Source organism: Vulpes vulpes, chromosome 2, assembly GCF_048418805.1.
Source record: "Vulpes vulpes isolate BD-2025 chromosome 2, VulVul3, whole genome shotgun sequence".
NCBI classification, from domain to species: Eukaryota; Metazoa; Chordata; class Mammalia; order Carnivora; family Canidae; genus Vulpes; species Vulpes vulpes.
The window spans coordinates 135,108,723-135,121,609 of record NC_132781.1 but is presented as its reverse complement, the minus strand read 5'-3'; the positions used below and the strand labels follow the sequence as shown (position 1 = coordinate 135,121,609).

Here is a 12,887-nt window from a genome sequence, read left to right as displayed (position 1 = left end):
TCTTCCTGAAGTCTCTCAGGTTATTTTGGAATAAATGTCAACGTATCATTTCATCTATGAAATATTTTTGTGTGTGTTTGTGAAAGGTAAGGACTGTTTTAAAAAACATAACCAAAATATTGTTAAAAACCTAGAAAATTTAATAATGAATCTCTAATGTTAACATGATCGTTACTTAGATTTCCTAGATGGCTAAAAAAAGTTTTTGTTTCTGGAAACAGAATCCAACCAAATAAGGCTTATGCTTGCTGTTTGGTTGGTATATTTTAGTCTCCTTTAAAATGGATGGCCTCGAGTGCCTGGGTGGCTCAGTTGGTTAAGCATCTGCCTTCAGCTCAGGTCATGATCCCAGGGTCCTGGGATGGAGCCTGTTGTTGGGGAGTCTGCTTCTCCCTCTCCTCCTGTCTCTCCCCACTGTTTGTGCTTACTTTTACTCTCTCTTGTTCTCTCTTTCAAATAAATAAAATCTAAAAAAAAAAAAAAAAAAAGTGAATTGCTCCTAATTTAAAAGGTTCATTTGTTTCGTTTTACTTTCCCTTTTTAGGGTCTATTTTTTGGAACTAAGTCTTATTTTATAATAATGTGAAACACTTTTATGGTCCGTAGTCAAATCTATAAAGCAGGGTTCATTTAGAGAAGTCTAGTTCTATCCACTTGTCTTTCTCTTTCTGTGGAAAATCATCAAGAATTTTTTCTTAGTTTTTTTCATCAGTTAGAAATAGAAATACATTTATATATTTGTATGTATGCTCATCACATTAAAGGTAGAAGACAGGGATGCCTGGGTGGCTCAGCAGTTGAGTGTCTGCCTTTGGCCCAGGGTGTGATCCTGGAGTCCCGAGATCGAGTCCCGCATTGGGCTCCCCACATGGAGCCTGCCTCTCCCTCTGCCTGTGTCTCTGCCTCTCTCTCACTCTCTCTCTCTGTGTCTCTCATGAATAAATAAATAAATCTTTTTAAAAAAAAGGTAGAAAACATTACATATTTCTTTTCCTTGTTCTTTTCACAGAAGTGTACATCCTAGAGATTATTCCATAGCAGTATTCAGTGACATTTTTTTATAGCTTCAAGATACTTTATTGTGCAGATAATACCACATTTGTGTGTGTGTGTGTGTGTGTGAGAGAGATAAAAAACATAAAAATTACCATCTTAACCTTTTTTTTTTTTTTGAAAGAGAGAGCAAGTGGAGAGGGTGGAGATGGTGGAGAGTGGCACGGGAAGAGAGAAAATCTCACAGTCTCCATGCTCAGCATGGGGGGAGCCCGATGCATGGCTCAGAACCCTGAGATCATGACCTTTCTGTTTGTATTTTAGTACTCTAAATACCTCATATAAGTGGAGCCAAAGAGCATTTGTCTTTTTGTGACTGGCTGATCTCAATTAGCATGGCCTCAGAGTTCACCCATGTCGTGGCATGGGACACAATTCTCTTTAAGGCTAAATAATATTGCATTGTTTGTATATACCACATTTTGTTTATGCATTCATTCATTGATGGACATTGGGTTGCTTCCACATCTTGGCTGTTATGAATAGTGTGGCTGTGGACATGGGTGTACACATATTTCTCTGAGACCTTGTCTTCATTTCTTTTGCATATATATCTGGAAGTGAGATTACTGGATATGGTAGTTCTATTTTTAATTTTTTGAGGAAAAAATTATGTTGTTTTCCATAGTTGTATCAAATTGTAATTCCCACCCACAGTGTACAAGGATTGCAATTTCTCGACATTTTCATCAACACATGTTAATTTTGTTTTGTTTTAGATAGTAGCCATCCTGATGGGTGTGAGGTTGGTATTTCATTGTGGGTTTGATTTGCATTTCTCTCTGATGATTAATGAAGTTGAGCATCTTTTCATATGCTTAATGGCCAGTTTATATCTTTTTGGGAGACATTTTGTATAAGTCCTTTGCCTGTTTTTAATTGAGTAACTTGATTTTTTGTTGTTGTTGAGTTGTAGGAGTTCTTATATATTCTGGATAAGAATCCATTCTTAGATATATAATTTGCAAATACTTTGTTCCATTTGGTAGGTTGCTTTTTCACTTTGTTGATTGTATCCTTTGATTCATAAAAGTTTAAGATTGATATGGTCCCATCTGTCTACTTTTGCTTTTGTCGACTATGTTTTTGGTGTCATAACCAAAAAAAATCAAAGCCAAATCCACTGTCATGAAGATTTGCACTGTGTTTTCTTCTAAGGGTTTTATAGTTCTGGGTCTCATTTTGGAACTTTTATCCATATATTTAAAATCCAAGTATTTATAATTATATACTTTACAAATCTATCCTTTTATCATTATATAATCACCTTTTTATAACGATCTTTTGTCTCCTGTGACAATTTCGTATTTATTTTAAAATTTTTATTTATTTATTCATGAGAGACAGAGAGAGAGAGAGAGAGAGGCAGAGACACAGGCAGAGGGAGAAGCAGACTCCATGCGGGGAGCCCAACCCAGGACTTGATTCTGGTTCTCCAGGATCACACCCTGGGCTGAAGGTGGCACTGAACTGCTGAGCCACCCCCTCCCCGGGCTGCCCGACAGTTTCTTATTTAAAGTCTATTTTGTTTAATAATAGGATAACCACCCATGCTCTCTTTTGAGTATGATTTACATGGAGTATCTTTTTCTTTTCCTTCACTTTCAGCCTTCTTGTGTCCTTAAATATGAAGTAAGTCACTTATAGACAGACAGCATATTGTTAGATCTTGGTTGTTTTTTCAATCCATTTAGTCAAACTGTGTCTTTTCCTTTGGGAGTTAAATCCATTTATATTTCAAGTAATTATTAATAGGTAAAGACTTATATTATCATTCTGTTCATTGTTTTTTGTATATCTTATAGCTTCTTTGTCCTTCCTTTTCTCTTACTGCCTTCTTCTGTGTGTTAGTGATTTTTTATAGTGTCATCATTTGATTCACCTCCTCATTTCCTTTTGTGTATATTCTGTGGATTTTATGTGTTTACTATTGTTATTACAGAGAACATCTCATTTTAACATTCTATTTGAAAGTGATAACAATTTAACTTCTTTTTCATATAAACCTTCTTTTATAGCTCCATTCCCCATACTTTATGTGATTGATGTCACAGATTACACCTTTGTACATTATATACCGGTTACCAAGGCTTATATAATTTTTTAAATGTTTGTTATTTCAGTTTTCTCAGGATAGATTCATGCAACAAAATTATAATAATACAGGTTGTTATTTGTTCGTGTAATCAGAATGAATAGGAGATGAAATAATTGACAAGGGTATTATAAATAAAAGTATAAATGCTAATACTTTTTAACTCCATATCAAAATAAGAGGATTTAAATTTTTAAAAATTACAGGACAATAGAGTTCACATTGGACCAAAAATGGAAATTCGAGTTGTTACGTTAGGATTAGATGGTGCTGGAAAAACTACTATTTTGTTTAAGTTAAAACAGGATGAATTCATGCAGCCTATTCCAACAATTGGTAAGTATGAGTACTGCTTTTTACTTTAATGGATGCTTTATAGACAAACTGTAGCTTACAGCTGAGTTCTTGGGGGTCTTACTTTATGCCAGTATGGCATTGTGGTGGGCTCTTTACTGGCTCTAAGACATTAGCATGTCTGAGAAAAACAATGCAAGATTCAGTGGCTGTGGTATTGAAATGTAGATGGTAGGATATTAAGAAGTAACAGTATTTGTGGGATAGTTGGAAGGATTAAAGGGTGGTGAGGGTTAGGGGAAAGGAGTGGTAGTAGTGCAGAGCTGTTAGGTATTTGAGTTTCAGGATCTAAAGATCCTGGTGGAGGTATAGAGGGCTAACAGCTGTTAAAGGTATATATTCCCCATATGTGTTTATTAAGACTGGAGTTGGTTGGGCTGCAGTAGATATTGCTGTAAGAAGATAATTTGTATTATCACAATTATAAATAGTGGGTCGCCTATGTTTGGTGTGTTACTCATTATAAATATAAGTTCAGTATTAAAGTAACTTTTTTTTGAAAACAGGTTTTAATGTGGAAACTGTAGAGTATAAAAATCTAAAGTTCACTATTTGGGATGTAGGTGGAAAACACAAATTAAGACCATTGTGGAAACATTATTACCTCAATACTCAAGGTAAGAGTCAAAATGGTATCTTAATTTTTCAGAATTTTAGGATGCCAGTTTTCCTAGGAAAGGAATTGATTTAACTAGTGAAGCTTATTTTATTAAAAAAAGTTAAGGTGGAAAGAGTGGGATCTGTACTTAGGTTTATTTCATGAAAAAAGTCATAATTATAGCTTAAAACCTACTTACCTTTTATACCTAGGCAGTTAAGAGTACATACCGCTTGCTGCTCTTAACAATTAAAGTACGCTAGTAGTATTCATAAGAGCGTGATCACTGCCTATACTGTGATATAGAGTAGAATTCTTGGTGTATGTTTCTGCTGCTCTCTTCAATTCAGTTAAACATTTTCCTCATTACAATCTCTCAAAAGCTCCATTCCTTCATTTCCATTCACAGTTATTTGTTTTCTGCAGAAGAACCTGCGGTGGTTTACTTTTGGCCAAACTGTGTTTTATCACATATTTCACTAACATTTATTAATATTTGGGCCTCATTCTATGTTTTTGCTTATACCAAACAAAAAACTAATGTTCATGCCACCTGTTTTATATATATTCATACTTTCCACCTAAAAGAAAAACTTGGGATTTTTTTTTTTTTTTTATGATAGTCACAGAAAGAGAGAGAGAGAGGCAGAGACACAGGCAGAGGGAGAAGCAGGCTCCATGCACCAGGAGCCCGACGTGGGATTCGATCCCGGGTCTCCAGGATCGCGCCCTGGGCCAAAGGCAGGCGCCAAACCGCTGCGTCACCCAGGGATCCCAAAACTTGGGATTTTTGATATTGAATTTAGTATAAGCCATTGATTAATAAGGGAAAAAATGGGATTTTGAACATGAGGAATGATTGAAAAGTCAGAATGTTTAGCTATCATAAGGTACCTGGAAAGATTCCAAAAGAGAATCAATTCAGGAGGTACTTGTGAAATTTCTGCTATGTGTTTTGAGTATAGTATATGTGGAAAGTGCTGTGCTAGGCACCAAAAGAGATACTTTGCAGAGATAAAGGTGGTGATTTATTTAGACTATTTTTTGGAAAAGGAAGTAGTAATCAAAGAACAAGTAGCATCATAGGCCATGAAAGAAGCCTTAACAAATTCAGAAAGATCGGGGGATCCCTGGGTGGTTCAGCGGTTTTGCACCTGCCTTCGGCCCAGGGTGTGATCCTGGAGTCCCGGGATCAAGTCCCACATTGAGCTCCGTGCATGGAGCCTGCTTCTCCCTCTGTCTGTGTCTCTGCCTCTCTCTGTCTCTCTCCTCTCTCTCTCTGTCTCTCATGAATAAATAAATCTTTAAAAAAATTTCAAAAAGATCAATGTATCTTCTCTTTACCTTTTTAAAAAATATTTATGTCCTTAGAGAGTGTGAAAGGCAGAGGGGCACAGAGAGAGGGAGAAGGAAAGAATGAATCTCAAAGAGACTCCCTATGGAGCCCTACGTGGGGCTCAACCCCATGATCCTGAGATCATGACCTGAATGAAAAATCAAGAGTCAGACGCCTAAGCAGCTGAGCTACCCAGGAGCCCCTCAATGCATCTTTTCTGACCACAGTGCTATGAAACTAGAAGTCATCCACAAGAAAAAATACGGAGAGACCACAAATATGTGGTGGCTAAATAACATGTTACTAAATAATTAAGGGGTCGGGCAGCCCTGGTGGCGCAGCGGTTTGGCGCTTCCTGCAGCCTGGGGTGTGATCCTGGAGACCCGGGATCGAGTCCCACATCAGGCTTCCTGCATGGAGCCTGCTTCTCCCTCTGCCTGTGTCTCTGCCTTTCTCTCTCTCTCTGAATAAATAAGTAAATCTTGAAAAAAAAATAATAATAATTACGGGGTCAACCTGAAAAATCAAAGAAGAAATCAAAAAGTACATGGAAATAAGTGAAAATGAAAGCACATGGTTCAAAACCGTTGGGACGCAGAAAAAGCTGTTTTAAGGGGGAATTTTATAGCAATACAGCCTACCTCAAGAAGCATGAAAAATTCAAACAACCTAGCCTACACCTTAAAAGAGCTAGAAAAAGAACAAACATAGCCTAACCAGTAGACAGAAGAAAATAATAAAGATTAGAGCAGAAGAAGGAACCCTCTTGCACTGCTGGTGGGAATGCAAACTGGTGCAGCCACTCTGGAAAACAGTATGGAGTTTCCTCAAAAAGTTAAATTTAGAACTACTGTATGAACCAGCAATTGGACTACTAGGTATTTACCCAAAGAATATAGAAACACTAATTCAAAGGGATATATGCACTCTGATGTTGATAGTATCATTATCAACAATAGCCAAGTTATGGAGAGCTCAAGTGTCCATTGATTGATGAATGGGTAAAGAATTGGTGGTATACATATACAATGGAATATCACTTAGCCATAAAAAAGAATGAAATCTTGCCATTTGCAATGACTTGGATGGAGCTAGAGAATATAATAAGTGAAATAAGTCAGAGAAAGACAAATACTATATGGTTCCACTCATGTGGACTTTAAGAAACAAATAGGCAAAGAGGAAAAAAAGAAAAACGAGAAAGATACTCTTAAACTGATAGGTACCGTAGAGGAGATAATGGTGGGGATTAAGAAGTGCATTTGTTACAATGAGCATCGGATGATTAGAATAAAAAGCATTATTTGGGAAATCATGAGAGGTATATCCCCATTAATTAGGAGAAAAATGCCCATATACACAGCACTTTGGTTTGGTGGAGGAAATGTTTTAAATCCTGTTATAGATGGGAAAATGAAGAAGGTCGAAAAGTTAGGTGAACTACATGAGGTCATGCTGTTAAGTACTGCTAGGCCCTCTTGTAGGCAGCCTTTCTGTGAAAAACATAGTAGATAATAGACTAAGCATAATACAGTAAGGAGAGCATTAAAATATTTGGTCCATTTACTGAGAGTTAACAGATGACTAATTTAGTTTTTTTTTTCCCCTAGCCGTCGTATTTGTTGTTGATAGCAGTCATAGAGACAGAGTTAGTGAAGCACATAGTGAACTTGCAAAGTTGTTAACGGAAAAAGAACTTCGAGATGCTTTGCTCCTGATTTTTGCTAACAAACAGGTAACACGTATTTCTGAATTTGGTAGTTTTGTTTATTCTACGTTACAAGGTAACTGGAAAGATTTCAAAACAGATGATTCAGTAGATACTTATGAAATTTCTGTTGAGTATTTTATAAATAAAATATATATGCAAAGTGCTATACTTGGTACCTTGGAGTATATGGGAAAGAAAGAAATTGATGCTTACCAGAAACTCCTATATATGTATGTGAACGTGTAAGTGACTGTGTATGAGATTCTAATACATAGAAAACTGGCAAGTCACTTCAGTAATATTAACATGTTATGGGAAATTAGAATAGTTCTAAAGGTGGCATCTTGTAAAAGATTTATAAAAAGTGGGATTTGAGTTGAAATTATGGATAGGACTTTGAGTTCATATGTGAAGGAAAGAACGCCATAGGCAGAGAAAATAAAAGCATAAATAGGGAGCATCAGCAAATCTATATGTAAAGGGCAAATAGAGGATGACGAAAATCTAGAATAACAAATAAGGTCCAGATTGAGAAATTTAGGTTTTATTCTGTGACAGGAAAACCATCAAAAGGTTTTTGGACTGCATTTTACGACCATAGTCTGGGGGTAGAATACAGAATTAGGGGGAAGGGACTAGAGACAGGCATACACAGTAAATCGCTGCAGTAATTCAAGTGAGAGAGTTAGCAAGATCCTCAATTAAAGGAATAGAAGGGTGGAAGCAGATTGGAAAGAGTTTATGAACGTAGATTTGTTAGAATTCTGTGTCTGAATGGGGAGGGTAAAAGACACGGGGAAGCTGCAGATTCCTAGATCTGAGCCTATGCTTCTAGGAGGATGACAAGTGCAGTAGAGGGGCTAACATGTCATAAAAAGGAAGGGTAGGATGGCGAAGTTTTCCTCATAAAAAATAAAAGGCAAACTACTAAGAGCAGATACACTTTGCCTTACTTATTGAAAAAGACACGTAAATAAGGCAAAGTGAATCCCACTTTTCATCGTTAAAGATAAAAATGTTCATAATCTTCAGACTCACATATACTGTTGGTGTGGTTATTAGAGACATTTTCTTGGAGGGCAGTTGGGCAGTACCATACCTATCAAAATTTTAGATGCATATACCTGTACCCTGCAATTTTACCTCTAGGAAAGTATTCTACAAATATCCTAAAGTTATCCTACAGATAATGGTGCAAATGAACGTGGGTAAAAATGTTACATATGTATATGTATGTATTTGTAATAGCACATAAATAGGAGTTCAGTCTAAATATTAAGAATAGGACTGGTTGGGCAGCCCGGGTGGCACAGCGGTTTAGCACTGCCTTCAGCTCAGGGTGTGATCCTGGAGACCTGGGATCGAGTCCCACATCGGGTCCCTGCATGGAGCCTGCTTCTCCCTCTGCCTGTGTCTCTGCCTCTCTGTCTCTCTCTGTGTCTCTCAGGAATAATAAATAAAATCTTAAAAAAAAAAAAAGAATAGGACTGGTTAAGAAAATTAATGTAGCACCTACACCCAGGAATGTAATTCGGATGTTAAAAATAATGCTGAAGGTCTACTTGTCCAGATAATGGAAAGATAATTATCTTCAAGATGTATTCAGTAAAAAATTTTAAAAAACTAAAGGATGTTTATTTGCATGAATGTGCATGGAAATTATCTGGACAAATATATAAAAAATCGTAACTGGTGGTTGCTTCTAGGAAGTAGGGGTGTTCGGGGGTACTTGGAGTGGGAATTTAGAAACTTCATTTTATAAATTCTATGTATGAGCCATTTTTGTGATACAGATGTGTTAACCTTTTTAAGTCAATGCCTTATGACTCAGGCAGTATCTTTCATTCAGGCTGCATTGCCTTTATGGATTTCACTGTGATGTTATTCTTACAGACTATGTTATAAATGGTCTTAATCACAACCCTACTTTTCTATTAATTACAGAATAGTTACTGAAAGGTGAATTTAGGTTTTAACTTTAGGCTTTTGTTAGAATGGTACCAACAGAATTCTATATAAATAATTTTGATGAGTGGATTATAAAAAATTTGTTATGTATATATCTTTCAGGATGTTGCTGGAGCTCTGTCAGTAGAAGAAATCACTGAACTTCTCAGTCTGCATAAATTGTGCTGTGGCCGTAGCTGGTATATTCAGGGCTGTGATGCTCGAAGTGGTATGGGACTATATGAAGGGTTAGATTGGCTCTCAAGGCATCTTGTGGCTGCTGGAGTATTGGATGTTGCTTGATTTTAAATGCAGCAGTTCTTCAAAGTTTTGTGGTTAAGAGTTACTTTGCACATAATATAAGAAATTCTGCATCTCAAAGTTAATTTAGGATGTATACTTAAAAGGACTTTGGTTGGGGAATTCAGTACAATATTGCTTTTTAAAAAGTTACTCTGTAGTAAAATTTAAATATTTGAGATTAAAATTGCATTAAATAGGGACTTAGTGAATATACATTTTTTAAAAACATAAATTTGTTATTTTTTTCACATTATATCAGAACCATATACTGGGAAAGAAGTAGTGAGAGAAAGGGTAAGGTGAAGATTTATTCTTTCAGTGAAAAAGGAATAGCCAACTGAGTGCCTAATGGAACCTCTGTGTGAAGCAAGTGAAACATAGCTTCTCTTTTATCTTACCTTTTCACTGGATTTGGCAGTATTTAGTAACAAAGCAGCAGTGATTTAATGAAAGAATCCAGACTGTATCTTTGGGTAGTAGGATTACTTCTATGTTTATTATAACAGAACACCTTTAATGCTAAGAACTATAAGCTGCAGAAAATTAATATTTTATAATGTTTTATTAAAACTTTCTCTAAGCCCTTTTGTATAAAACTCAAGTGAGTCATATGACATGTTATCTAACTAGGTATGACTGTCAGATTAGTATTAAACTGAAGAATAATAATAAAACTGTGAAAGTCAGTTATGTTGTAGTTAATCTTCACTTATGAAAGACCCATTTCCAGGGTTGAACCTAGATATATTATTTCCTAGGTCACAGCTCTAAATTGGTCCTTCTATTTTCAAAACATTTAAATTAGTTAGTTTCTTTTTAAAATAATATTGCATCCTTAGTGGGAACGATTATAGGGTAAAATGTAGTAAGTTACACATAGAACCAGGGTTGTTGGCTTTACATAAAAAAAAAAAAATAGAGATCTAAGTAGAAAACTACATTTACCTTAAGAGAAGTCATTTAAGCAGTGGAGAATTAGTTACTTTAATAGCTTTCCCAAAATAAGTGCATTTATCTTGACAATAAAATGTTATCAAGGCTCTTCATGATAAGGCCTTGAAAAGTTAGTTGAGAAAGAATGTGTCTAAGGAAATGTTCAGAAAGTTTACATCACCTTTATTATGCAGTGTTGTAAAAGTTAAATTTTGTGCTTTTTACTGTTTTTCATTTTTTAAGGATACTCATTATGGCAGTACGATTTATATTTAAACATAGCTAGATTCAGTTTTTTTTTTTTTTTTTTTTAAAGGCTCTTCATCTTTTAGGATGAAGTTGAGTCCTAAGTCTTATTAGTTGAACTGCTAGGAGAGGTCCCTCTTTGGTGGCACTGTTTTTGGTTCAGTCTCTTCAAATGTACTTTTGTTTAAAATAAACAACAAAACTTTTTAGAAAACAAAGCATTAGAAAGAAGTCCATCAGTGTTATGGGCAGTGTGTAAATAAGTAAATATTTCATCCTTTATTTTTCAAGTAAAAGTCATGCTGTTACAAGTGTAATTTGTGCATATAAGTAACACTTATGAATTAAATTATTTAATATTTGATTACAATAACTGTGAAAAATAAAAAAATGTGTTAACATTTGCCTGTGAGCCCTTGACCTGCTTTCTCTACTAGGTAATTGAAAAAGAAAATCTAACACTAAAATGTAAAGTTGTTTTCCTTGTAAATTATTAAGTTTGTTTCACCAATTTTGGTAAACTTTGTAATTCACATTCTTAGGATATTACTAAACACAATGTAAAAATTGTGCTTAGGCTTGATTATAATGTACATAACAGTGTTTGTGTGTGATTTTTTTTAAGAAATATTTTTCTCAGGCCCTTACTACTATTTATGGTTGTATTCTTTCCCTAATCATTGGTTAAGATTTTGCTAGTTCCCTCTGAGAAATGTCAAACTTAATAATGAGAGAGATGTCTTAAATACAGTCTATTAGGATTTGCCTTCTAGCTCTGAATTTCTGTATTAAGCTAAATATTATTGTATGGTTTATGTAAAGCAGGTTTACAAGTGTGTAGCCCTGGTCTGTAATATCGGAATGCTTTATTATCACCAGAAGCCATTATTTGCATTATATATAGACAGCAATAAAATGTTAAAATCATTTTAAGGAAGTCTTATCATTATTCTATAAGTTCTGTTTCATGTACCATCTATCTACTAGTATAATTAGTAACCACCTAAAGTCCTATTTATGCTGTGGTTATGAGAAAGGAAACAAAATGGGGTAGGGATTGACTTCCATGTCAAATCTGAGTTATAGTTTATTAAAGATTTAGAAATAAAGCATTCTGTAGTTGCAAAGTAAGCCACACTTAAATGAGCATTATCTAGACAGAACTAAATTTTTGCATTAAACACCGTGAAACCCGTTTTTTAAAATTTTAAGTAACTGTTTTAGAAAATGGCTGAGAATACTTAGGTGTAGCCTTATGAACTAATATTGCCAAAAGAAAGACATTTTCCTTAGCATTGAGATACCTTTCAATTTGCAAAGTGGTTAATAGGGAAGAAGACAGTTATACTTTTCCTAAAAAAATAATGAAGAGGATGAATAAGTATCAGATGATATCCTGCTAATAATAATTTAAAACATGGTTTAAAAAAAGATACTGGCAATGTATATTTTTAGGTCTACTGACTGTTAAATTTGTGACGTGAAATGGAAAAATTCGTTAATCAACTAGGATTTTTCACTCAACCAAAATAACTATGTTTGGCAGAATGGGGCATCACCACCACTTGGTGGCAGTATTATAAAAAATTTAGGATTAAGTTTTCAGGAATGAATAAATTGCTTGGGAGATGTCAAGACATCTAATAGGAAGTAAAGGTAAATGTCACAGTGAAAAGTCATTTTATGTCTAAGTTCTGCTTTATAAAAGGAGGACATAATATTAAAGTAGCATAACTTGGGGGCGCCAGGGGTGGCTCAGTCAGTGGCTCAGGTTATGACCCTGGGGTGGGTCCTGGGGCTCCCTGCTCAGCCAGGAGTCTGCTTCTCCCTCTGTTCCCACCAGCACCCCCCCGCCAAGTCGTGCATGCACTCTCTCCCTTTATCAAATAAATAAATAAATAAATAAAAATCTTAAAAAAAAAATAAAGTAGTACAACTTGGTACATTAATCCATCTCACAGGTTTGTGGTACAAAATGGATAAAGGAAGTAATCCTGCTTGTCAACAGAAGGAAAAGTGTAAGTTTAGGTTGAAACATAAGAATGTGAATTCCCTAAATAGGTCTGTTGAACATACTCCTCCTTTATTTTCTTATTCTCCTTTAACTTCAAGAGTGGAAATAAGAAGCCATGGTTCTTAATAGTTATGAAGTCAGGAGGGAAAGTGAAGAAGAAATGAAATTAATAGAAGACTTAGAACTCATTTTATTGCTCAAACTCCTACTAATTACTCCATTATTAGCTACTAAAAGTTTTACTTAACATATACTTTTTCTCAATGGTCTATTTAGTAAGGTAAGGAAAGTTACTAT

At 35.2% G+C, this 12,887-nt stretch overlaps 1 protein-coding gene across 2 annotated transcripts in view; it reads left to right on the top strand.

The window, feature by feature from the left end:
• The window catches only part of TRIM23 (tripartite motif containing 23), a 31,770-nt gene extending 20,267 nt beyond the window's left edge, over positions 1 to 11,503 (top strand). For both annotated transcript variants that reach the window (XM_026019385.2, XM_072750053.1), the window contains 4 exons: positions 3,355 to 3,484; positions 4,009 to 4,119; positions 7,047 to 7,171; positions 9,218 to 11,503. In XM_026019385.2, the coding sequence (XP_025875170.1) occupies positions 3,355 to 3,484; positions 4,009 to 4,119; positions 7,047 to 7,171; positions 9,218 to 9,397 (546 nt within the window). In that variant the 3' untranslated portion in view covers positions 9,398 to 11,503. The remainder of the gene's footprint in view (positions 1 to 3,354; positions 3,485 to 4,008; positions 4,120 to 7,046; positions 7,172 to 9,217) is intronic.
• Positions 11,504 to 12,887: the final 1,384 nt, after the last annotated feature.